Source organism: Choloepus didactylus, chromosome 1 (assembly GCF_015220235.1).
Source record: "Choloepus didactylus isolate mChoDid1 chromosome 1, mChoDid1.pri, whole genome shotgun sequence".
In the NCBI taxonomy this organism is placed as follows: Eukaryota; Metazoa; Chordata; class Mammalia; order Pilosa; family Megalonychidae; genus Choloepus; species Choloepus didactylus.
The window spans coordinates 143,958,511-143,985,867 of NC_051307.1; the positions used below are offsets into that span (position 1 = coordinate 143,958,511).

General features: G+C 37.6%; 1 protein-coding gene across 5 annotated transcripts in view; it reads left to right on the forward strand.

The window, feature by feature from the left end:
* P2RY14 (purinergic receptor P2Y14) overlaps nt 1–23,634 on the forward strand; it is a 56,372-nt gene extending 32,738 nt beyond the window's left edge. For 3 of the 5 annotated variants that reach the window (XM_037842540.1, XM_037842546.1, XM_037842531.1), the window contains 2 exons: nt 15,919–16,023; nt 22,290–23,634. In XM_037842540.1, the coding sequence (XP_037698468.1) occupies nt 22,314–23,330 (1,017 nt within the window). In that variant the 5' untranslated portion in view covers nt 15,919–16,023; nt 22,290–22,313 and the 3' untranslated portion in view covers nt 23,331–23,634. Of the gene's footprint in view, nt 1–15,918; nt 16,024–16,102; nt 19,424–22,289 lie in introns of those variants that run through there. The other 2 variants (XR_005217812.1, XM_037842526.1) reach the window with 2 other exon arrangements.
* Nucleotides 23,635–27,357: the final 3,723 nt, after the last annotated feature.

A 27,357-nucleotide genomic window follows, 5' to 3' on the forward strand; every position in this document is an offset into this window, starting at 1 on the left:
AATCTGAGAAGACGCAATGTTGCAGAGGATCTGTAGGCATAGGATCATTACATAGTACTGCAGGAATAAAAAATGATGCAGTCACTGAGGCATTATCTCCTTAGTTTAACACTCATGTATCCCATGAAATTTCACTAATATTTTTATACCCAAGAGAAACTCCTCTACAAGTTCACCAAGATACAACAAGGATATGCAGTCGATTCTCATTATTCATCATAATTGGGTTCTATCAAGTCATCACGAATACTGAATTAGCAAATACTGAAACATTGTCCCTTGGGGAAATGGCTTCCTAAGAGCTTCTGGTCACAACATTTTCATCAACTAATAAGTAGATAATCTTGTTCTATATGTGATTCTGATCAAAGACGTCTTTATACTTTGTATTGTTGATTCATTAACACTGAACTCACAGCCAACAGCACTATAGCTCATGCCTAAAAGCAGCTTATCTAACATATGCATTTTCTCCAGAAGGCACATCATAGCCTTCTTGCACTTAGGAATACCAGGCATCACTTCAGCACTACACTTTAGGTCACTTTAACAATACAAAAAGCACAACACTGCAAACTACATGGCACTAAATACACTGCAAGAAGGACACTTGCTCACAGTATGAGAGCTGAAACAAAAAGGTCAAGTGTCACCCTGTTGGACCTCAGTTGGAAACATGCACATCATAAGTTCCTCCCTCTACTCATGACTGAAAATGAGTACAAAAGCATTGAGAGTATTGATTTTGGGGTATAGATAAATTTTAGCAAGTAGGAAAATTCAGAATCTGTGAATAATGGGGATCAACTGTATAACCCAGCATGGTTCACAGGGACAAAAATCTGGAAAAATCCCAAACACAGCAAAGTGAGTGAATGTACTGTGGTATGGTCACAATGGAATGTTATACAGAAATCAAAGCAACACTCAATAACATGGACCTTAGCAATAATACATATGTGTACGATATATAGAGAACCAATGACAGATGTGTATGTATGCATATATATTAGTATGATACATATAAAAAAATCACTAAAAGATTACATATAGTTAAAATCAAAATTTCATACCTACATATATACACACACATACACTTTTAGGATTACACATACATGCAACAAGACTACATAAACAGGAATGCAAGTGCACGAGGAAAATGGGATTCAGGTTGCATCAAGTGAAGTAGCCAGGGAAATGCCATGGGGGTGGGGGTGGGGTGGACCATTCAATTAGATGTAGCTTATTATTGTAAAGGTCTTGGAATTTCTGTTTATTGAGTTTGAGGGAGATTAACATTATTAAAACTAAGAAAATAAATTTTTAAAAAGTCAACTTTGAATGAACCAATGATAAGTGTATTATGAATCAAGGATTATGACTGATATAAATTTTATGCACCAAAAATTAAAAAAGACATCTGTACATTTTAAACTAGTGCTCACATAGAAAGTAACAATTCAGAATATCAGAATAAATCTTAAAATTCTAGAGGCCCTGAAGACTCTCTTCATTTGATAATTAAGGAGATCAAGTCCTTAACTTGATCAAAGTTGTACAGATAAATTCATTCCTGAATTCAATAAATACTAACTGAGCTTCTACTATATGCCAGGCACTATTCTGGGTCATGCTAATCTGGCAGTGAACAGTAAAACAGGTCCTGTTCTCAATTAAGAGGGGGGTTTATGTAGGAATGGGGGAGGAGTAAATAGTTGAAAAAATAGTTTTAAATAATGAAAAAAGATATGAAGAAAATAAAACATAATTAGAGGCAAGAGAGTGCTGGGTAGGATACAGCTGTGTTAGAGGGTTGTGAGCAGGGAAGGCCTCCCTGAGTGGGTGACATTTTAAGAGATCAGAATGAGGCAGCTACACAAAGATGCCAGAGCTGGATCACAGGCAGAGACCAGAGCGCCAGGTAGCTCTGCTGAGGTGAGTTTGTTTTAGATCTTGACAGAATCTGACTTCAACACCAACTGTGGTGACAGTATGAAAGCAAATTCACCTAGGTATTGGCTGTCCTTGCAGGACCCTGCCAATGGCCCTTATCAGTTTACAAAGGATCAGAAACCTTTTATCATTTATTGGAACAGAAAAAGAAAGAAAAATATGTACCTGCTCAGAACTCCGCAGAACATTAGATGGCAGGAAAAAGCACAAGGGGGTAGCCAGACAGTTAAGCTTTCAATTTTTATTTTCAATTTTTTGTTGCTCTGGACCAGAATACCTAAGTAGCTCAGCACTCTACAGCTACCATAAATATCTGGTTTACTTGCCAAACATCTGTTACCCTGCCTTCTCCCTATCTCCACACTCCCCACGCCATACACACAAACACACCTGCACTTTTTACATGAGTGAATCATGGCAGTGACATCCAAGAGATAGAAGAATGTTTGCTGCTGGCACTTTTGCTGCTGCAGGTTGGATAGATTCATATTGTAGGTAAAAGAGTCAATCCACCCAGGAGAGGTCTTTGCTGCCCAGGACAGCAATGGTGGCCCCCTCGCTGAGGAACTTGGGACCACGAGCCAAGTCTTGCTGACGTTACCTCTGCTAGTCTTCTCCCAGCTACCTACTGGATGGGAGGCAGGAAATGAAAGCAGGGATGGAGCAGAGAGGTTGATGCTGCAGTCATGGTGGCCTTGGAATAGTCATAGATGCTCTGATTATTATCTCCAGTAACCTGCCCAAGTCACTAAACTCCCTTCATCAGCTTTCTTCCTGTGCAAATAAGGGTTTTTTTCAGGTCATTCTTCAAAAATTTATACAACATCTACTATGAACGATTTTCTGAGTTAAGTAGAAATACAAAACTCTCTCTCTCCATGCAGTGAAGCAGACAAGCTAGTAAGATCAGATATTTTCAATAGAAACCAACATTCCCAGTGGCTAAAGTTTTAGAATCACACTGAGGAGGATTCAAACCTCAGTTCTACAAGGTATAAGCTCCAACAGCATGGACAATTTATTGCAGCTTTCTAGATCTCAGTTGCCTCAGCTATAAAATGGAATTACTTATATCTTGCCAGGACTGCTGGAAGACTGAAAAGTGCATAGCTGTAGTTCACTCAGTTTTCACTGCTGCATGAAATTTCACTGGATAAATAATGTTTTTTTGTACCCATTCTCTTGTCAATCATACAGGCTCTTTCCACATTTTTACTATTTGTGTTTCTATGAGCATTCTTGAACATGCTTCCCAGTATACATCTGTAAGGGTTTTCTAGGACATATATCTATGAAAATTCTGAGATGTAGGGTGAGTGAATGTTTACCTTTACCAAATAATTCCAATTTCTTTTCCAAAGGGATGAATTTTAGAAACCATGCTGAGTGGGGAAAAGAAAGTTCTCGAGGACTACATACAGCATGAACAATTTATACATATGGACTAAAATCATTTGTTTTAAAAAGGCAGTCAATAATAAACACAAAATTCAGGACAGGGTTACGTCCAGAAGAGGAAGGAGAATGGGCCTGGGGAAGAGCACAGAGTGAGATGCGGGAGGACGGGTTGATGCTGTGTTCTTTTTGTCCTGCTTTATTTTACTTGTGTTACATAAATTCTTTTCAAAGTATCAAATATTACATTAAAAAGGGAAAAAATATATTTGTAAAACGAATTAGTATTGTATCTGGTAAAACGTAAAGTTCCCAATGAATGGCTGATTTTGCTATAAATGTGATGAGAATAAGAGAAGAGGAGACACAGTGGTAGCTCAAGGTGGAACAGGAATAATTCGGCCTGAGGGAGAGCACTCCCCTGTGGAGATAGCACAGCCTGGCCCTGGCATCTGCAGCTGCAGAGGCTGGAGGTGCAGGGCAGAGAGGGGAAGGAGAGGAGGCTCCCTGGGTACCAGACCCAGCAGACTCTAAGCTCCAGAAGGAGAGGGATGGTGTCAGTGTTTGTCACTGTTTCATCCCCAACACAAAACACACTGCCTAAAAGAATATTTGATAGATGAAAGAAACATTTTGTTTTCTAGATAATGGTTTTAAGCAATGTTTTATGCAAACATTACTTCGGCTTAGAAGAGGAGGTAGAAGGAGAAGATGGTCAAGAACCCGGGTTAAGAAATACCAATTGTAAAGATAGACAGAGGAACCTCCAAAAGTGACGAAGGAGGAAATGTAAAGAAGGTAGTAGAGAAATCCAGGAGAATGTTATCAGGCCCTATTTGTCAAGAAGTGAGTTCATGACCCTCCCCTCCAAATTAACACACACACATATAATACTCAATAAGTAAACTGCATGTATGCATATTTATATACTCCAAGTATATATACTATATCAGCAAATAATGTACATATATGTATACACACGTGAACAAGGATATATATACACACACAGACTTTATTTTACTGAACTATTTTTGTTTTTTGTTTTTCTTGTAATTTCATTGAGATACAGTCACATACAATATAATCATCCAAAGTGTACAACTGTTCACAGTATCATCATATAGTTGTGTACTCATCACTACAATCAATTTTTGAACAATTTTCATTACTCAAAAAAATAAAAATACAAATAATAAAAATTTTTAAAAAAGAACACCGAAAACAACCCCATCCCTCCCTATTATTCATTTACTTTGTCTCCATTTTTCTACTCATCTGTCCAAACACTGGATAAAGGGATTGTGAGCCACAAGGTTTTCTACAATCACATGGTCTCACTGTATAAGCTATATACTTATACACTCGTCTTCAAGAAATAAGGCTACTAGGTTGCAGTACTGAACTATTTGGAAGATAATTTGCATCATAATCCTTGCTTCCTAAATACTTCAATATGTGACTCCAAAGAATAAGAATATTCTGTTTAACCACATCATCACACCTAAGAAAAGATATATTAACTCAGTAATATCATCTAATACAGGGTCTGTGTTCAATTTACACAGTCATCCCAAAATAACTTGTTTAGCTGTATTTCTCTTTGGCCTCTTTTAATCTAAGACTGTCCTCCTACCCATCCTCATTATTCCTCTCCATTTTTGTTTGTTGGTTAGTTTTTTATGACATTGATTTTTTTAGAGACGTCTAGGCTGGTTGTTATATAGAATACTCCACATAATGAATTTGTCTGATTGTTTACCCATGGTTAGCTATTTTTACAAGATATTACACAGGTGTGTTGTGTACTTCTGATGAAGGTACATCTCATCAGGAGGCACAAAATATCAGACTGTCTCATTTTGGTAAGTTTTGATCATTCAGTGACCACCAGATATCCCTGATGAAAAAGTACAATTTTTCTTTCTTATTCAAAGTAATCCGAGAGCAATGATTTCTGACTGTGGAATATCCTGTTCTCCCACAACATTTTACCAGCCATTAAAGATTATTGTCTGAATCAATTACTACATGGAGGTTGCAAAACGGTAATTTCCTATTTCTATCATTCCTTCTACAATTATTATCTGTCATTTTTCTGTAAAGAAGAGTGTCCTCATTTTTATCCTCCCTTATCTTCATTTTTAAAGACACCACAAACTCCTAAAGCATTTTCATTTTTTAAAACATTTTCATCTATTACTGTTATTCTTTTTGATGCTCAAATTGTCTCAAATTTAGGAGTGCCTTCAAACCAGCTCCCATATCCTTCTGTGTTTGTTTGTTTTTTTTAACATTTTCACTCTAGTCTGAGCACTTCCTTGTTTTCTGACCACAAGATGTCTTAATTCACCTTATACTTTCATACTCTGCCTGTTTTGAAATCAGTCATTTCTCCAAAGCACCCTGGTTCCTTTTAGTGAACAGTGACCCTTAGAAACGAGATAAGCTTGCAGATACTGGGGTATCACTACTTCTCCATCTATAGAAGATTTTTACTTTTGTTATTTAAGGATGGAGAAGGTTTGAGCAAATTTATAGCCACTCGAGTGTCACTGCTTCTAGACATACCAGTTTATTTATTTTTTTAAGGACTTGAACACGTTTACACCTTAAAGGGAAGTAAACTCTAGACAGAGAGATGTTGAGAATACAAGAGGGAAAGGCAATCATTTATGAAAAAAAGATCAGAAGGAAGTGTGTGGAGGCTGCATTAAATGATAGAGTAAGACTGGCCCAAGAAAGTCATGTACATGAAACTGCAGTGCATGGTAGAAATGGAAGGAGTGCTTATTATTATCAGAATATATTACATACACATATTATATCCAAGACAAGACTTAGATGGCATCTAATAAGCATCCATGGAGTTTAGCAAGATGGAAGACTACTTTCTTATAGTGTACTTGACTGACTCCTACTGAAATCCACTGGAAGGCTAAAATAATCACAAATGGAATGGTCTAAAAAGGACACACACATTCAGCAATGGATCCCAACCTGTTGGCCTAGGACTCACAAAAAGTAAAGGTCTTTGATTTCATATGCATAGTGAGAATTGTCTTTAAGCTGCATAAAAATGCATCTTTCACATTAAGTCCTGCTCTTTTTTAAATGAATATAGTTGATGCTGTCTAATAAAATACAAACTCATCTAAGAATTGCCCAATTCATAAGTTATTGTCACAATATATTCTATTAAAATCAAAAATCACTGATCTATATCCATCAGGTAGGAAGTACACAAAATTTTAGGTTAATAAGTATATGGGAGTCACTTCTATGCCATATTTCTACTCTCACTGAGAGTCCCAGATATTTATATTTTTTCCATTGGCCACATAAGCCTGAATCTTGAACAAACATACAGGTGTTGGTACCTAACTAAGTAGTTAAAGCCTTCACACTTTCTCAGAAATGGAAATCTGTTCCCATCCCCACAGCAAACAGATACCCATCCATTAACTCTCTAAAACTTATAATCCCAAGATGTGAGTAGCACCTGCCTAACTGAGAAATGCAAACACCATCTCAGTGAGGCAAAAAGATTCATTTCCTTGCCTGTCCCCAGGGAATAGAGCCACGAATTCCAAAACAATACTGCAGAAGGACAGGCTGGAAAAAAAGTCAGGAATCCGGCTGAAAACGAATTCCAGACAGAGAAAGGAATCAGTTCCCAAAACCTTCAAGACAGGAGTTATTCAGAACTCTGTGCCACTCTCAAAGATAAATGCTTGCATGGACTGCTGAGGAAGAGTACAAACCATTCCAGACTTCACTCACACTCCCTCTGGCTGTGTGCCACTTCCTGTAGCTAGAACCGACAGGCCATCAGATGCAAAGCCTCTCCCCACCCACCATCAGGAGTCAGAACACCCCGCAAAGAGTCAACTGGACCTCCTGCAGAAGAAAACCTGTCTAAAGTAAACATGAAAAAGAAAAGGAGCAGGAAAACTCTGTGGACGCCTGGCCCGGGGGAAGTACTGTTGTTAGGTTGAGAGTCCCAGGGCCTTCTGCTTACTTTATTGTTAGCTGAGTCACTCCCTGCATCCCCAGCTGTTCCCACTGAGCCACAGACTGCCCAGGAACTAGGTGAAAGGTCAATACAGACAGTAACAGGGACATCGCCACAGGACCTCAGAGACATCATCGTTCCGTTTGGCCATTTATGGGAGCCACTCCGAAGGGGAAAAAAAAAAAGAAAAAAAAGAAAAAAAAGAAAAGTTACCATGGAAAAAGTCTGGCCACCTGAAGCAACCGCTCTTCCAAGAAGAGCCAGAGGTTGGGCTTGAATAAAAAACAAGAAAATTGAAGTAACGCTCTTGAGAGAGTACAAAACCACAAAGTGCCCAGTGCTTCCTATTCTGAATTGGTCAAAGAGATGAAAAAAAGTTTTAAAACTCTGCCATGAAACCTCATCATTTTTTTCCAGGGGGAAAAAAAAGTGTTTTTAAGAGGTATATCAAGTATTAAAAGAAGGCATTAACATATAGTATTTTTTCCTAGTTTAAAGACAAAATTGTTTGCTTTTTTAAATGAAATAAACAGTTGCAAATCCTTAAGTGAAGAACTTCTCAAGAAGGATAAAAGTCAGATCTGGCTTCCAATCTTTTGATTTTGTCAAAAACAAGCTATAGGCCCTTGGCTGGTAAAAGTCATGTAACGTATCTGGGTCTCTAATTCATGAGCTATAAACTAGGAGTTTAGTTTGGATAAAGTGAAAAAAGTACCTCCCTGCTCTCTCCATAAAAACTACAATAACAAAAATCCCAGGGCCAACATGAGGGAAATATAGATGTTTGAAGAACTATATAATATTTCGTACTTAATGCCTTCAGTGCCTTTGCAAATACCAGCAATTATTTTAAAGAGCTCACCTTGAGTTCATATTTATGGATGTTTTCCTTTGAAAGGGATTCTTTTTTTAAAAAAAAAAAGGAAAAAAAAGAATCCCCCATTCCTTAAGGCAAGATGCTGTCAGTTACTCTTGCCATGCAGGTGACTTTTCAGAGACTAATTGGACATGTGGATTAGTACTATGGGAATAGCAAATAATTGATTAAATGCTAAACAGAAGAATGTTTTTATATTTAAAAGTTGTGGGGATACTTTCTAGTGCTTGATAGGTAAGTTTGGCTGGTAGTACAGGACTTTTAAGCTGAAGAGGTCTACCCCAGACATTCCACCTGCTCACTCTCCGTGGTGCACATCCTGCACCTGACACCCAACAGAGTCGGTGGAAGGAGTGCTCACCAAACACTGAACAGCTTCCCAGTGGTGTGCTAGCTAAAAATTACTACAAAGCATATGAAAATAAAGTTATACTTCAAAACATACTGAAGGAGCATCCCATTTCACAGACTCCTTGTGGGAAATGTTTAAAATATTTTGAAATATCTTCCAAAAACAATCACCAAGTCCATTCCACCATAAAAATTGCAACTGTTCAAATGGTTTACTTAAAAGAAGTATTTAAAAAAAAAAAAACACTCAGCAAATACTATGCTTTGATTGGTGGTTATTAAAAAACCGGTAAGTGCAATGGATTACTTCCAAGTTCATTGTTATTACTGTACTTAACAGACTTTTACAAAGGTGGGGACTTTTGCCTTCTACACTGAGAAAGGAGGAAGTAAAAATTTCTTATTTCTGTTTAAGAATTTGCTACCCACTATTGATTTGTTTTGCCCCATATTAATCTTTCCCATGACTCCATACGGTGGAAGATAAAGGAATATGGAAGAGTTAAAATGTCTGAGTCACAGCAACACAGCTCCCAAATTTCTCCTCTTCTTTTAAAATCTATTCACCTTCAAGAACCTGTTGACCACCTTTGAGCTAAAAACCAAGAGTACATCATTAACTTTCCCCTGATCAATTTTGAACATTATTTCACCAAAACAGAAGTGTATCAAGGACAAATCTATTCCTTTCTTCAAATATCTTTCCTTTAAAGTTATAGAATCAGTTGAAATCAAGCCCCTTATAAACGAAGTCAACAAAATGTCAAAAGTAAAAAAAATAAATAAATAAAAAATAAAAATGAAGAACTTGTAATAATACACCTCAGGGCAAATGTCTTACATTAAAGGAACATCAGATCTTACAATCATAATTTAAATTAATGGGTAAAGCCCCAAACAGATGGAAAATAGTATGATTTTTCATAACTTTCATTACACACAAGATCAGGAATGAATATATATATAAAATGTGAAAAAACTGATTCCTTTTCTTTAAGCCAGTCTACTCAAACCAAAAAACCCATACTTAAACATGCCATTTAAGACCTTATAAATTTTTCAGGGAATATATTTATACATGACTCCTACTTGCTTACAGTCACAACATGGGCTTCCAGAACTTTGTGAACTTCACAGGAGCAAGACATCATCATTACAGCTAACACTGGTACCACCGTAACTATGGGTCAGGCCCTCTTCTAAAATTAATTGACTTAATCCTCACAATAGCCCTAGAAGTAGGTACTACTCTTCATTTTACAGACAAGGAAAATGAAGTTTAAATGACTATCCTAGGGGCATTACAATGTTTGTGATACACACTCTCCCATGAGATGATGTTCTCAAGAGGTGGATAAGCTGCTTTTAGTTCAATCTCATTTGATCTTACAAAGAACCCTATGAAGTAAGCTACTACCAGTTCCGCATGTTAGAGATGTAAAAATTGATATACAGAGTTATTTAGTAACCATCCCAATGTCACAGCTATTAACATATTGAGCCAAATTTCCAACCATGGCCCACTGCATCCAACAGTCATGCTTTTAATCATTAGCAGGTTATTATAATTACCTGCCTACTACTCTAATAGAGTAGTAAATAACACACACTTCACATTCCTAGCACTTAGTATACGGATTACTTATTGCTGACGACCTATTCAGTATACAACTAAGGTTTGACACCAACAAGACAGTTGACTAAATTTCTTCCTGTTTCACAATGATACCAAATACATCCACCATTAAGTGACTCTTCCAGTGGTTCCAACTTGGGAATATTTGGAAACATTTGGAGATATTCTTGATTGTCACAAATTAGGGGTACTGCCAGCATCTAACGGGATAGAGGTCGGGGTGCTGATAAACATCCCACAATGCAGAAGATGGACCCCACAACAAAGAGCTGGATCCCCTCAAAAAATGGCAATAGTGCTGAGGCTGAGAAACCCTGGACTATTCCAAAGCTTATAAGTAAACAATTGCCACATTTCCATCCTGACTATCCAGATGAAGGTCCGGTTCAGGGGCTAGTGAGGAGTGGCTATTTTCATGGCCCCAAAAGTTTGGCATATAGAATGCCAGACCACCCAGCCTGAGGATCACACAGTGCCCACGCAACACTTCACTTCCTCCAGCAGCTCCTATGACCCACGTGCATAATCACGAGATGGTAAAGACAGACTTGAGTTCTGGGGTGGGGCAGGCTTATACTTTGCTACAAATTCCTCTAAAACTTTTGTGAGGGGAGTGGCTGAAATTAAGACTAAGAACTAGATTTGGTTAGGTTTAGGTATCCATACTAACACACCTACCATGAAGACAGTTAATCAAGAATTAGATCTATCTGTAGCACAGACTCACAGATATTTTATCGTGGTAAGTTTTAAAATCTGTGAATAGAAAGGCCCAGGAGGAAGGCTCAGCAAATAAGATAGTGTGTTCATGCTTTGGTGAAAGAGGAAGTTCTTAAGTACCTGCAATTCAGCCTAAGAAGAACATGCAGATATTTCTAATGTGAGAACTAATTAGCACAGCTCTTCAATTAAAGCATGTGACCACAGCATTCATCCAATTATATAATGAATTAAAACATGTTCATCACTGACCAGGTCCTAGCTGAATGTGAAGTCAGTGGGCCATGATGTCCAGTAATTAGGGGCATCGAGAAGAAAGCCATGGCCTAACCAAGAGCTCATGTCCACTGCCAGAGAAAACTGGCTGAAGGTGAGGAGCAGCAGGAGGCAGAGCACGCCTCATGCCAAGGGCCCCAGGACTCTGTGTGTGGCATCCAAACCACCTGCAGCAGACTCAGGTTTCTCCCAACAGCGGAGATCCCACCAATTGCAGATTAAATCTTACTTGTTTCAATCACTGTTAGGTACAGTCCAATTCTTTACCTCTTCTTGGATATTAGCACAGAAGATAGAAAGCTCAGTTAAGATCAAAAACATACAGAATACATTAATTTTAAAAACTTTCAGAATCTGGCAAATAAAAAGGAGTTTCTCTATGCTATGGTACCCAAAAGATACCAATGAGGAGATGAAGGTACCCACACCTTGAAGAACCTTAAAATATAGATTAAAAAAAAAAACAGGACACACATACACATATGATTGAGCGACTCCTCAAGACAAGGCTCCAGCAAGGAGCTGAAGAGCATGTTTAAATGCTCATACTCACCAAACCAGGATGCTGCCCCACATTCTCTCGGGAGAAGGGTAGCACTGGCTTAAGTCATCAGACCTAAGTTTGAATACCAGTTTGGCCATGTATTAGCTGCCCTTAATGGGTTACTTATCCATATTAAGCATCAGTACAATGGTGATGGTTCTCACATCTGCACAATGGTGGTAATAGTAACTCATTGGGGTAAGGTTACCCTGTTGCACTGGCATCTCAGGCATCTTGGTCGTGGTACCCAATAGCTTTCTCAACCTCAGACTCACTCCCTCCCCTTCTTTGGCTGGTTAAAGCTGACTCAGTTGTCAGTCTTCACCGTCACATGCTCCAGGAAGGCTTCCCTGATACCACCTTCCAGATGCTGGAGCAGGTGCTCCCTATGTCCCTGTGCCTCCTTCCCTTAGTGGTGGCCCCTTGTCACATGCTGAGGAACATCTCTGTTCAGCCTCTCTAGCCTGGGCACTTCCTGAGAGCACCCTGTGGCTGATCTGTCTCCACAGCCCCTGGTAAGCATGTTTTGATGGATTTAATGAACAAATAAACAAAAGGTCTGGACAAAAGAAGAGGTATCAGAGATACATAGAGGCCACGGGCTATAAAGCGCCATAAGAATAGAAGATCTCAACAAATGCTGCGGACAGATCACAAATAAGACAACTGAGAAAAGGACAATAAGCTTAGAAATCAGGTCATCAGCTATTTGAGAAGTGTGGTGATATCAAAAATAAATGTTCAGGGTGATAAAGGAAGACAACGGGGAGGACTCATTCTTCTGGGTGAAGGAGGAAGTGAAATCCCCACTAGCTAGGCCTAGAGGCGCCTAGGTGAGACAAGGAGTCATAGGAAGAGCAGAACAGAGATGGGCTAGCCACCACGAGAATCCGATAGGGAGCCAAGTAGAAGAAAGGTTTCTGTGGATCAAGGGGGTGAGTTTTTGTTTTTGTTTCTGTTTTTTGGAGACCTGCTCTACAAGAAATACTAAAGGGAGAACTACAGACAGATAGGAAAAGAAAGGAGAGAGAAGTTTCAAGAAGAGTGTAGAAATGCAGATTAGCAGTAAGGGTAACTAAAAGGGTAAAATGAAAGAAAAAAAATAAGATATGACATATAACATCCAAAAGAAAAAATGTTTGAAGAAAATAATCCCTTTACAGTAATCACATTAAATGTTAATAGACTGAACTCCCAATCAAAAGACATAGACTGGCAAAATGGGTTAAAAACAGGATTCATCTACGTGATGTCTATAAGAGACTCACTAAACACCCAAGGAGAGAGGCAAGGCAAGATGGCAGCATATGGAGGTGTGGAATTTAGTTAGTCCTCTATAGTAGCTAGTAAACACACTGGAACAACTAATAAATAGTCTGGAACAACTGGGAGACGTTCATGACTGGACACACATCATACACCAGTCTGGAATGTCTGCAAGGGTCGAGACCACAGCATAGAACTGTAAGTAAATCTCCCAAACTGCAGCGCTGGTGGCCTCTCCCCACTGGCATGGCAAGCTGAGTTGGAACAACTATCTCTGGGAGAAAGAAACAGTCTCTACTGGGTGCAAGGGAAGGTAGCTCAATGAGGCTCCAATTGCGGTTTTAATTAACAAATCTGTAATACTGAAAACAAGCTATGAGCACAGATATACCCAGAGTAAGCAGGAAAGTAACCCTGAGATCTCTCTCAGCACAGAGGAGGCAGGGATGACAGAAAAAATAATAAATATAAACAGAGGTTTTGGAGTCAGTTGATCCCTGGAAAAGCACTGTGCACCAAGAAAAGGGACACACTGACCCGCGTACCGACCCAGGTACCAACCCCGGCTCTTGACTGGTGAAACTGTGGGGTGGAGAACTGGCTCTGAAAAGGATATGGGGTGAGTTTTTAAAGTCTGGGAAGAAAAGTCTGGGAAAGAACAATAACTTCTGCAAGATCAATAGCATATTTATAATGATGCCTTCCCAAAGAGGCCTGGGACCTAGAAGCAGAAAGCATTGTTCACCCATGCCCAAGAAGTCACAATGTGAGGGGAGAGCGACAAGGTCAAAAGTCAGAGTGCAAGAAATTCTAAAATATCCAGCCAAGCATGGAAGAAGAAAACCCAGGAGCTTCACGAAAGACTTAAAATTAAATAATACCATTATACAGTACAAAATATTTTTAAACATGAAAAACAGAAAACATTTAAATAATATAAAGTAATATAGAACAAGACTACAGTACCAAATAAGCATCCCAAACATAAATGCCCTTCTATCCAATCCATTCTAACTGCTCCAGAAACCATATAGGATATCTGGCACAAAAAATAAATAAGTAAGAGCTACATGTTAGGGCAACGTAGATAGCAGCAGCAGTAATAGGAAAGTGGCGTTAGTAAGTTTCAAGATGTACACAATGATTATACACGTCTCTTTTATTTTCTATTAAGGTAAGAATCATCCAGAAAACAAATATTTATCTTATAGTAAAAGGTCTGGGGCACCTTGGATTAAAGCTTTTGATGTTTGGATGGGAAGGAGGGAGGAAGAAATATCAGGATTGCCACTTTATAAAAACTGAACAAAGAACAAGAATGAAAATGCTCAACAGAGGTGGGTGCTGTTAAAAGGGTGATTTGCAAGCAATGCATTCTGCATATCCATTTTTATTTCTAATTATGAAATATTTCAAACGTACTAAATTTTTTTAAAAATACAGAAATTAATGTTGGTAACACCAATGCACCAGTCACATATGATAACAGATAGCAATATTCAGGCATACTTGATTAGAAATTTCTTTAAGAATTAGAATATCACAAGACATAGCTAAAGACCAACAGCCCCATCCCACTTCTTGTTTCTCCTTCCCTTCCTAGCGAAAGCACGGGACAAGTTAGAATATATCATTCCCAACCAGTAAGTGCTTCAGCACAGAAAGCACTGTCCTGGGTCATATACGTTTTTACTCCACAGAGAATTTAACCTCTTTGGTTCTGTTTCTAAAGAGACTCTTAAGGCCTTTTAAGAAGACTTTAGGTATACTTAGGATATTCATCATCACAAGTTCTCAAGTAAGTTTCTATAAAATGTCTATTTACATTCCTAAGAGACCACAAAGATGCGATGATTATGATGAAATCTGTAATGAATAAACCCTGAAAAGATCCTCGATTTCAAACTACCGAAAATGTAGCTTCTTCCTGTCTAAAGTCCCAACTACAGCAAAGAAAAACAAGCTCCCACCTTCTTCACCAAAAACATTTATTAATTGTTTCCTGAGTACCAAGTCTGAAAAAGATAAAAAAAAAAAAAAAAAAAAATGGCTACAAAGAGTGATCCTTGGACCAACAGCATAAATATCATTTTAACAAGTCCTCATTTGAACAAGATCCTCAGGTGATGTGTATGCACATTAAAGTTTGAGAAGCACTAGTTTAAAGAATTCAGAAAGGTGATGATCGAGACCTAGACAGAACCCAATCCAACCACCATTCTGTCAAACTTGTCCTCTTCCCATCAGACAGTACAACTTTCTGGTGTTACCTCTAGAAACTACACATAACACCTAATAAGACAGTGGTTCTCAACCAGTTGCTTCCCAAGGGACTTCGGGCAATATCTAGAGAGACATTTTAGATTGTCACAACTTGGGAGAGCAGTGCTACTGGCATCTAGTATGCAGAGGCCAGAGATACTGCTAACCATCCTACATAGCACAAGACAGCCCCCCACAACAAAGAATTATCTAGTTCAAAATGTCAATAGTGCCATGGTTAAAAAACCCTGCATTAGGCCTATGTTTTTCCATCTGAAATGATAACTGTTAACCAAATTCAGTAATTTAATGAACTCATTTAAGCATACATAACCACTGGGGTAGGGTGGGTGGATAAAGTAACAATCAAAAACACTGCATGCCCAACACCCCCAAGTAAAGAGTTTGTTTCCCAAAAGACTTAGCAACCAAATCAATAATCATCAACAAGGACAACCAAGACCAAGTTTAATAAAACAAACAACAAAATGTACATGTTGAAAGATTTCACAGTTACACAAGCTGTATTTAAAAAGTAAATACTTTGCTACCAGACATACTTCCCCAATAACAACAATCTGGTACTCACATTCGACTTAATTCTTCATTTTTTCTGTGTAATATAGGCTCTCTGTTGAAGAAATGCTTTGGCCACTTCAAGATGACAGGCATTCACTGGGCTAAATTACTTCACTGAAAGGAGACTGCATATTACACAAGAATTTTTTAAGGTAATTGAAAACAAAATTATCATTAAGAGCTTTGTTAATTTCATCAAAATGCTATGAACGAAAAATTTTTCTTTTTCAGAGAAAGAATTATGGCACACCAATAGGATGGTGAAAGGTGGTCCACATATAAGAGAAAAACAGTTCATTGTGTGTAATCATACAGAAGATGCGCTAAACATGTTTTACTAAGATGAATGTATTTCTGGGATGTGCATTGCTTTGTATATAGCACTTGATCAACCAGCTTTCTGCTCTAAAAGAGAGCCTTGAGGTTGTAATACTCTACAACTTAAAAACATTTTTAATTCAGCCTCTAAGATCTTAGATTGCACTAAGGATCATGCGCACTCATTACCCAGATCAGAATGCATCTTTGGCATTGATAGTCTATCCTTGCAAAAACTTAAGTGATAGCAATTTAAACATTCCTATTGAACTTTAATAGATGCCTTTTAGCCTCATTAATCCCATACTGCCATGTTCTTTAATATGTTACCAAAGACTCCAAAGTGATGGTAGATAGACTAAAACATTTCCTGCCCTTTCATTTTCATTTGCAGTGAAATGATACCTCATTTACCTGCATTTATGGGGCAGTAAAGAGAACTACTTATGAGAAGTTGAACATTTTACACTCCTAAGTACCCCTTTTAAAAAGTTTAGCCGCTGAAAGAAATCTTTCTTAAATGCAGTCAAAAGAACTTAGGGAGCATCATTTAATTCATCCATAATGCCTCAAGGTTAACATGATGACATCCACTGCAGAAATCCAGAGATAATCTCAGAAATAACTACCATGGGCAAGGCTGGCAACACCTCCCCACCAACTGGCTCTCCAGGCTGCCTGGCTTTTCAGTTTGTAAGGTTATCATCACCCAGCAGTCCTTTTATGGGCTGGGATAAGCTGGTTACAAAGTGAATCAACTGGGTAAGCTCTTGGGGCAGAGGAGGAAAGGTTGTTGGGCCAGATTCTTTGTATTCTTTTGGATTCTTCCGATTCTTTTTCAGATAGTTAACTTCAGAATAAGTAAAGGGTTATCATCTTTTATCCATTTTTACTTTTTGTATAAAATCAGCATCAGTAGGTGACTTTTTCCTCCATTTGTGAACTGATTTGAAGTTTCTGTAGGTCCCTTTATCAGGACATTAAATCATCTCTATACTAGAGACAGAGAGAGGAAGCAGATATTTCAAGGCCAAAATGATACATGCCTTTTTAAATAATATTGTCCTGTTTTTCATCCAACATATATTCCTGCCTTTTGGCTTCACCTGCCCTAGCTTCCTCAAGATAGTTTCTTTTTCACACGACTATCTGTTGTTGGTTCCATCTGGCCCACAGAAAAGGATGCCACAGTCTGAGACACCTAAACCCAGAGGACAGAATGACCTTACCTTCAACACCACCACTACAGGAAGCAATATTTAAAAGCTCAAAAACAACTACCACGGGTGCTTGAAATTTATTTTTAGCTCATTGCTCATTCTGAGTTCCTTTAAGATGAAGAAATTGGCCCTACCATGAGCATTTGCTGTAGCAAATCAAACAGTGGTACAGGCAGCTGTGATACACTACCAATTCCTCCAACCAGCATGTCGCAGACCTCAACGTGCAATTGCTTCAAAAATGCCAAAACAGCAAGAAAATGTTTGGGCAAAAGACCCAAGCAAGTCTTCACTCTGTTCCAAGAGGCATACCTCCTCAAGGTGTTGGCAGGGCTGCATTCCCTTCTGGAGGCTCAGGAGAACCTATTTTCTTGTCTTTACCAGCTTTTAGAAGCTGCCACATTCCTTGGCTCATGGCTTCCTTCCATCTTCAATGCCAGCAATGGCCGAAGGAGTCTTTCTCACAATGCATCCCTCGGACTTTGATTCTGTTGTCACATCTCCTTATCTGACTCTGACTCTCCTGCCTCCCTCTTTCACTTATAAAGACCTTTGTGATTACACTGAGTCCACTTGGATAATCCAGGGTAATCTCCATAACACAAGTCAGCTGATTAGCACCCATAATTCCATCTACCGCCTTCCCCCTTGCCAAATAAGATAACATACTCACAGGGGTCTAGGACTTAAATTATGCTCATCTTTAAGAGCCATTAGTCTGCCTACCACTGAATCAGTCAACCCCTTTTAATGATGTGCATTAATGATGTGCATTAAAAGGGCACAGAGCATCAGATTCTCAGCCTCTTGAGCAATCTGAGAGCATATTTCTGTACCCATCTCATTAGGCTATATGCAGACATACTGAGAGAACATCTTTTTATGGGTGTCTATAAGTAAAGGAATTTGGCTCTTATTAAATCATTTCTGAGAATTTCTTCACTATTTCCTCTGGGATTACAAATTACACAGTATTTCTCTCCCTTCTTCAAAATATATTGACAATATCTACATTTTTTTCATTTTACATTGTCAACTCAAAGGAATCCAACAAATACTGAGAGCCTACCATGCAGGGTGACTGAACAGGGCTTGTGCTCCCAGCACAAGGACCACAAATTAAGCTTGGTGAGCATGCAGCAGCACGTATCCTCTTTACCTCTGTGAGACTGGCTCGGACTAAAGTGTAAATAATCTTCTGGAGGCAAGACACATTATTTATTAGATACAGACTATCACGCTGGACAGCTAAACAAGTAGAAAATGTAGCCTCCCCTCACTCACTATCTAAAATATGAATGATCCTATGCAGAGGGCCAGAGAAGATACAGAAAGAAGCAAACAACTACAAGTCCTCCTGCCCAGACCCAAGAGTGCAGGGGCTAAAGGGAAAAGGAGTAAAGTGGTAATGAAAGGCTTCATGGAAGAAGTGATTTGGAGATAACGTTTCCTTCCACAGAAGTGCAATGAGTAGAAAAACTGAGGGACTGGAAATGATATTTCTAGTTTTGTCATATGACATACATGAAGGAAGAGTACACAGAAACAAGAAATATTTGTGTGGGAAATAAAACGCAAGTTTGCATGGATGTGATTTTTTAAGGTAGAATGTAACAATTTCATATCCCATATTTACAAATACCACTTTCTCACACTTCCTTAATCTTACTGACGCAGCCCTTCAATGAGTATAAAGCACCAGACATACAAAGATGAACAAGACACATTCTCTAGCCAACGAACTCATTGTCCTCCACAACCTTTCTGTTCTCCCGTTACCTGATTAGATGTAAATTTCTTAAGAGCAGAGATTCATGTTTTCTATTCCCAAACTGCATTTTTTAAAATTAGAGAAGCTGCATGCATAAAATGCAGAATTCCCATACACCACCCAATTAACACCTTGCATATGTGTAGTACATTCATAATAATCAATAAAAGCACATTTTTATCATTGTACTCCTGCCTATACCCCATGGTTTAACTTAGGTTTCGCTGGTTGTGTTGTGCATTTCCATGGATTTTTTTTTTTCAATTAGTATTCTAGTACCATATATAGAACGTAACATTTCACCTTTTAGCTACACTCAAAGACATAATTCAATGTTGGTAACTACATTCACAATGCTGTGCTACCATCACCATGATCCATTACCAAAAGTTTCTATCATCCCAAATAGAAACTCTGTACATTTTAAGCCTTACCACCCTATTCCCAACATCCACCCTGTCCCCTGGTAAACCACATTTTAGATTCTGACTCAATGAATTTGCTTATTCTAATTATTTCACATCAGTGAGATCATAACAATATTTTTCCTTTTCTGTCTGGCTTATTTCGAAAACTCAGCGTGATGTCTTCAAGGTTCATCCATGTTGTCTCATGTATCAATACTTCATTCCTTTTTATGGTTGAATAATATTCCATTGTATATACATACCACATTTTGTTTATCCGTTCATCAGCTGATGGACATTTGGGTTGTTTCCATCTTCTGGCAATCGTGAATAATGCCACTATGAACATCAATATCTATTTGAGTCCCTGCTTTCAATTCTTTTGTGTAGATACTTAGAAGTGGGATTGCCAGGTCATATGGTAATTGTATGCTTAGAACTGCCAAGCTATCTTCCACAATGGCTGCACCATTTTCATTCCACCAGCAATGAATGAGCATTCCTAGTTCTCCACATCTTCTCTAACACTTTATCATGGCATATAATTCTTTTGATGTGCTAATATTTTGCTGAAGATTTTTGCATCTATATTCATAAGAAATCTGTAACTCTCTTTTCTTATAACTTTATTTAGCTTTGTTCTGAGGGTGATATGTGCCTCACAGAATAAATTAAGGAGTATCCCTCCTCTTCCATTTTGTGGAAGAGTTTGAGCAGGATTCATGATAATTCTTCTCGGAATGCTTGGTAGAATTTCCCTGTGAGGTCATCTGGTCCTGGGCTTTTCTTTATTGGGAGGTTTTTTGATTACTGATTTAATCTCTTCCTTTCTTCTGACATCTGATTAGATACAACTTTCTTAAGCACTGAGATTCATGTCTTGTATTCCCAAATTGCATATCCACTTATTTCGCAAATACACTAAGCATTTTATGTCCAAAATATTATGCCAGGAATACAATGGCAGAAAAGGACATAGTTTCTCTCCCCTGAAGAGCTTAAAGTAGAAGAAGAAACAAAAAGCAAACACAAGGGCAACGAGTGTGTGACAGGAGAAGAGAGTCATGAGCACACAGAGAGGGACCCTATCACCAGCTCAGCCCAACTGAGACTTGGGAGGATGGAGAGAAGTTAGCCAGACAAAACCCAGAGAGAATTTTCCACACAAATGAAACATTGTACAAAGTTCCAAGGGGAAACAAATGGAAACAAGGGAGGCAGAAAGGTTCAGGACAGCAGGAACTCACTACTGAGAGTTGAGAAAGCAGAGATCAGGCCAAGAAGAGACTCCTGAGCAATGTTAAAGAGTTAGGACTTTACGCTGGAGGATTTAAAGCAGCACAGCGCTATTAATCACATATAAAACTGGCAATAAATACCTGTTTTTACATATCAAATAACATCTTTAATAAATTCTAATCTTCCCTCTGCCCTAACAATATTTCTGACATCAACGAAGAACGTACAAGATTTCCTAACATATAGGTTATATCTAGTACAGTGTTTTCCAATAAAAATATATGCAAGTCACATATGTAATTTAAAAATTCTGGTAGCCATGTTAAAAAAAGAGTAAAATTAAATGAAATTAATATCAATAGTTCTTTAATAGAATTATTTGTAAAATATTATTTCAGCATATTAATGAGATATTTTACAATCTTGTTTTCATTTTAGATCTGTAAAATCCAGTTATTTTACACTCACAGCACATCTCAGTTTGGACAGGCCACAATTCAAGTGCTCAATAGCCATGTATAACTAGTGGCTATCATATTGGCCAGCACAAATCTTGAATGTACTTTGAAAGGCATTTCTCTGGTCTCTTTTAAGGTACTTTCATCACTAGTTTATTTGTGTTTGTTGTCTAATTTATAAAAATAATGCAAATCAGTTTTCCAATTGGAAAAAAAAAAAAACCACAGAAAAGCACCATTTTGAAGTCAACCATAAACCCATAGCAAAAATACCAGTTAACATTTGGATGTGTATGCTTGTAAGACATTGTCCTATGCCCAACAGAAGTGCAGGCTAGATTTTTTTTAAATTAAGGTCTGCAATGGAGAAGTTTTGGTAACGGATGGTGGTGGTGATAGCGTAACACGGTGAATGTAATTAACACCACTGAACTGTCTACTTCAAAGTGGTTAAGATGGACAATTTTATGTTGTATATGTAACCACAAAGATTTTTTTTGAAAAAGAGCTGTGTCAATCCATGGAATGCATAGCTTTAAAAAATGTTATGCAAACATTTGAACTCATTTTTATGAATACAGAAAAAATTAACCATTGGGGGTGGAAATCACACAACTCAGGTGAAACAACATATTAGAGTTCTGAAAAAAATGAAGCAGATTAATTTACTTGTTTCACAATTGTTATTACATTTTGAGACTATATTTATATGAATATTTCCTAGAATTATCATTTTAGGGAAATGTTGATCTCCATATTACTTAAAAGTTACTCAGATTGCCCCCCCGCCCCCTTCTCCAATATTTCTTCCCTATCACCTATCTGGCTTATTCTTCCCTCTCATTCCTACAAAAAAAGAAACAGATGCTTAAATTATATAAGCCAAAACTTAGTTTCAAGAACTTGGTGGGTTTGACTTTATTCACTGCTCTTTGTTTTATGACTCGGTAATGACTTGGAGGCCGTAAAGTGCCCTTTGAGTGACTGGCTCACATCTCTTTCTAGGCTTTTGCCTTCAGAAGTTACAAAATGAACAATTCAACCACTACCCAATCCCCGGAAAAGTCCTGCTCCAGGAACACCCTGATAACTCAGCAAATCATTCCTGTGCTGTACTGCATGGTCTTCATAGCAGGGATCCTGTTCAATGGAGTGTCAGGATGGATATTCTTTTATGTGCCCAGCTCCAAGAGTTTCATCGTCTATCTCAAAAACATTGTTGTTGCCGACTTTCTGATGAGCCTGACTTTTCCTTTCAAGATTCTCAGAGATTCTGGCCTGGGCCCCTGGCAGCTGAACGTGTTTGTCTGTAGGGTTTCTGCAGTGCTCTTCTATGTCAACATGTACGTCAGCATCGTCTTCTTCGGGCTCATCAGCTTTGACAGATATTACAAAATTGTAAGGTCTCTCTGGACTTCTTTCATCCATTCGGTGAATTACAGCAAAGTCCTGTCCGTGACGGTGTGGCTGCTGATGCTCCTTCTTGCTATTCCAAACATGATTCTGACCAACCAGAGCATTAAGGAGGTGACACGTATAAAATGTATGGAACTTAAAAATGAACTGGGACTGAAGTGGCACAAAGTGTCCAACTATATCTTTGTGGGCATGTTCTGGATGGTATTTTTTTTGCTGATCATTTTCTATACTGCCATCACAAAGAAAATCTTTAAGTCCCACCTTAAGTCCAGAAGGAATTCTATTTCGGTCAAGAAGAAATCCAGCCGCAACATATTCAGCATCATGTTTGTCTTTATTGTCTGTTTTGTGCCTTACCACATCGCCAGAATCCCCTACACGAAGAGTCAAACGGAAGCTCATTACACCTGCCAATCAAAAGAAATCTTGCACTATGTGAAAGAATTCACTCTGCTACTGTCTGCTGCAAATGTATGCCTGGACCCCATTATTTATTTCTTTCTGTGTCAACCATTTAGAGAAATCTTATGTAAGAAACTGCACATTCCATTAAAATCTCAGAATGACATAGAAACTTCCAAATCCAAAAGGGGAAATACAATTCATGAAAGCACGGATACTTTATAAATTCCTACTGCCTTTCAAATAAGGTCCATGTATGCATATTATAATTTTCAATTACACGACAAGAGGAATGAATAAGAAACATACCCATGACAGTAAGTGTCATCTCTAGGCATTACTATCCAATTTAGTAAAACGATAAAATTAAATGTTAGTTTCCATGCTGTTTTGTAACATCAAAGGAAAAAAATGTCCGTCAATGGGTTTCTCTCTTAAAACAGATATCTTTCTTCCTGTTAGTTAAAAAAAAAAAAAAAAAGATACAAACATTATTCAAGCCTATTCCATCAAAATAGAAGCTTTAAATTTATAACCACTGGTCAGTTAAGGTAGAATTTAAAATAGTAAAAAAAAAAAAAAAGGAAGCAATCAAAAACAAATCCAAGAGACATCTTCTTTCTCTAAAAACAAGAATTAAATTAGTAAGTTATGTGAATTTTTTAAATTTGTTAAAGATAACTGAAATGCAGGCACAGTTTGATAAAGGGCAAGAAGACTTTTTGTAGTGAAAAAGTCAAGTTTTCTCAAATCTGAAGCAGAATAAGAAGATACCCAGATAATCACTTAAGAAGTACCCTACTTATCTCATGGCATTTCAAAGGAATGCAAATACGAGTTATGCACTTTACAATAAAAATGTAATTTTTTCCTGATAGAATTCTGAGGATGATATATGATAGATGTTAAATATGTTTTATACGAAGACTTCTTAAGCCATTTAATGAGCTTGAATAGTTTTAAGTGAACTCTACCGAGGGAAGGCAGATACTGACATGTGTTACCAGCAACCTTCCCTGCTAAATAGTATGGGGAAAAAATACAGTGAGTGACTGGTAAACAGAAACACACACCCCCTAATCTAGCAACATACATCAGCCTCTAGGGAGAAAAAAAAGCAGTTCTCTTAGAAAGCAAATAGACTTGACAAAAAGAAAATCTAAGATTTATAATGAATGAGAAGTTGAAAATTTATACCTCATACTCTTCCAGAAAACAGATAAATTTAATATGTGAAGATATATGATGTGGTTGTTGGCTTGTGCATTATCCAAACCAAGTTCTTTCTCTACTATTAACTGACGGAAAGACATTCAACCCATCTTTCAAATGTTCTTCCCAAACATTTTTGTAAGTAATGTCTGTATATATTTCATGTTTAAATGTAGATGTACTAATAAAGAAATTGTTTTTAATACTGTCTTTAATATGGTAATGTTATGAGAAAACATTACCAGATTTCCTCATAGTTTCTTTAACATATTCATTTACATGTGCTAATAGAAGACAAAAATAGAATTCAAAAATTCTATTTACTATTGACATTCCAAAATATGTCTTTCAGATGTGCTCAGAGCTCATTACATTTTAATCAAAACTCAGAAGATATTCTCTAAAGTGAGGAAGAGCTGGGAAGGTTCTCACTCTCTGTATCTACCTTCCACCCTTTTAACAGCTTCCTGCTCACAACTCTGGGTCAAATATCCCTTCTCAAAAAGAACAAAATCAAAAAGCTATGATAAACTTGCTTGGTAAAGTAAGCTTGCTATATTTATGTGGCTAAATATATTTGGGGGAAAAAAAAGCTGTGTTTATTTTTCACAATTCCCATTGACCAGGCAAATTAGTAAATACTGGGGGGTTTTAAGCGCCCCCTACTGGGCTAGGGAAGAAAATGGAAGTTAAAAAGAAGCTGAGCAGCACCAGGAAGCAGATTAGTAATGAGAAAGCAAAATATTTTAGGAAATGACATGCAATGCAGATAAGGACACAGAGAAGCAACAGTTTAGTAACAGTTATTATCTATTTGAACATTTCAGATCCAGAGCAACAACTAAAAATATGGTCTTAGAGCACTGGTAACAATGGAGCTGCCCAGAAACTTCTCTGGGGTCCTCAGGACTAGTCCTCCAGGTCTTTCTATAATTAAATCTATAGTGCGGCCCTCAGATGCTCAGGATGCCTGGGGTGGCAAAGAAGATATCGTAAACATGGGTTTAAAAGAAAACAGAAAATAGGAAAAGCTGGGGGGAATAGTGAGCTGAGAGCTTGGGCCTCGCAAAGAGAGGCCAGGGACTCCTAGCCCTAGTCAATTGTTTCTTAATTTTTTCAAAAGAAATAAAATCACAACATTCTTAATAGCTGACCAGCAATGTGCAGACCAAAGAAAATATGTCTGTGGAGAGAATGTGACTTGCCAACAGCCACTTTGCAACATTTGGAATGAGAAATCTAAGAAAGGTATGCAAAGTAGCTCTTGATTATGACCAGAAATCCTAATTCATAGGAATCTTTATGTTTTCCTTAACTGAACTGAGGTTCAGTTTTGATACATAATTGATTCAACTACCTATACAAAAGTCCTTGAGAATATTTTTATAAAAGGAACATTTGAGACAAGAAGGAGCCAGAAACACAAAGATCACAGAGGTTTCATCTACAAGAGTAATCCAGAGACTCTAGAAAACACTCTTACATGAAACTTTGCTTTTACTTGATGATGTTAGTAAAGTATGTTCCATTAGTTTTGTATTCTGTCCTTAAACCTCTATATCCTTTAAATGTGCCTGAACAGAAAGGAAAAATAAAAAGCCTATTTATCCATTACAGAAAATATAAATGTAATAAAAACTATAAACATAATAGACCATTAAAAAAAAAAAACTGCATAGGATATCCTTTTGGGTAAGCAGTACTGTGAGGGTTTGTGTGTTTGGAGTGGGAGAGAACTGGTATTGTGTGGTCTTCAACAGAAAAGCCACTTCCTCCTTTTGGTCACCTATTTTCTGTTAAGTTAATAATGGCCCGTGGCTTATCATTCAAAGACATGACTTCCCCCAAAAGAACTGCTTTAATAAAACATAGCTTTACTTTCCCATATGCCACTTTTCAAAATGGTTTCACCATTTCAAAGCATTGGTTTTTTTTTTTTACTTTTATTTTTGCATTCATCATCCCAACCTATTTTTTGAACATTTTCCTCATACCAGAAAAAAGTAAAAATAAGAATAAAAAATAAAAGTAAAAAAGAACACCCAAATCATCCCCCCCCACCCTATTTTTCATTTAGTTTTTGTCCCCATTTTTCTTCTTAACCATCCATATAGTGGATAAAGGGAGTGTGGTCCACAAGTCAAAGAACTGATTTTTAAAACTATTCTATTTATCTGTAGTAAACATATATTATAAACCTTATTGGTAAACTCGCTACAAAAAAGAAACAAGTTAGTCCACAAAATAATTAGCTCCCAAAGCAGTCTCAAGGTTTGAAGGAAATGAAAACGCTTCCACTTGTATATACCCTACCTCCAAATGAAATTGGGTATGAGCAAGAAGGAAGTGAAAAGTAGGCCTGTCTCAACAACAAAATAGAGGAAAACCATATTACTTTTTGAAAGCCTTCACTGCATAATTCTATGGCTTCCTCATAATCAGAGTCATAATTAAGATCTCTCTCACCCCTGCCCATTCACCAAACGTTATCTTAAATGTCTGGGAACCTGCAATGCAGGATTTTTAGACCAGGAGGTAATCTTGTTCTATTATCAGCCTCCAGGTGTCACCACCAGCCCTAACCCACAAGGTATCAGGTATGTCCGGGGAAGCCCATAGCTGTACCACTTCCCACACCATATGATGAACTGCTAAAACCCTCCAAAGTGTATAACCAAGTTCTATGGGCTTATTTTCCAATCCTTACATTTGCTGACATAAAAGGACACTGAGACGACATGTTTTTCATAGTATACACACAGTACTTTGCATTATTTAAAATAATTTCTTGATATTCCCTTTTCTAAGCTAAATGGTCCTCTACATGTTAACTTGCAGCTTTTTACAAACCGTTAATTATTTATGTTCTACTTTAAACCATTAGTTTTCTGAAGGAGTACCAGCTCTGATAACTTATAGACTGAAATGAGAATGTAATTTTCATTTTGTTTATAAAGTAAAAGCCAATTTCAACTACATATAAAATTTGCCTTAAGAAAACATGCTATTATAAGAACTTGCAATGGTGTGACCAAATGTA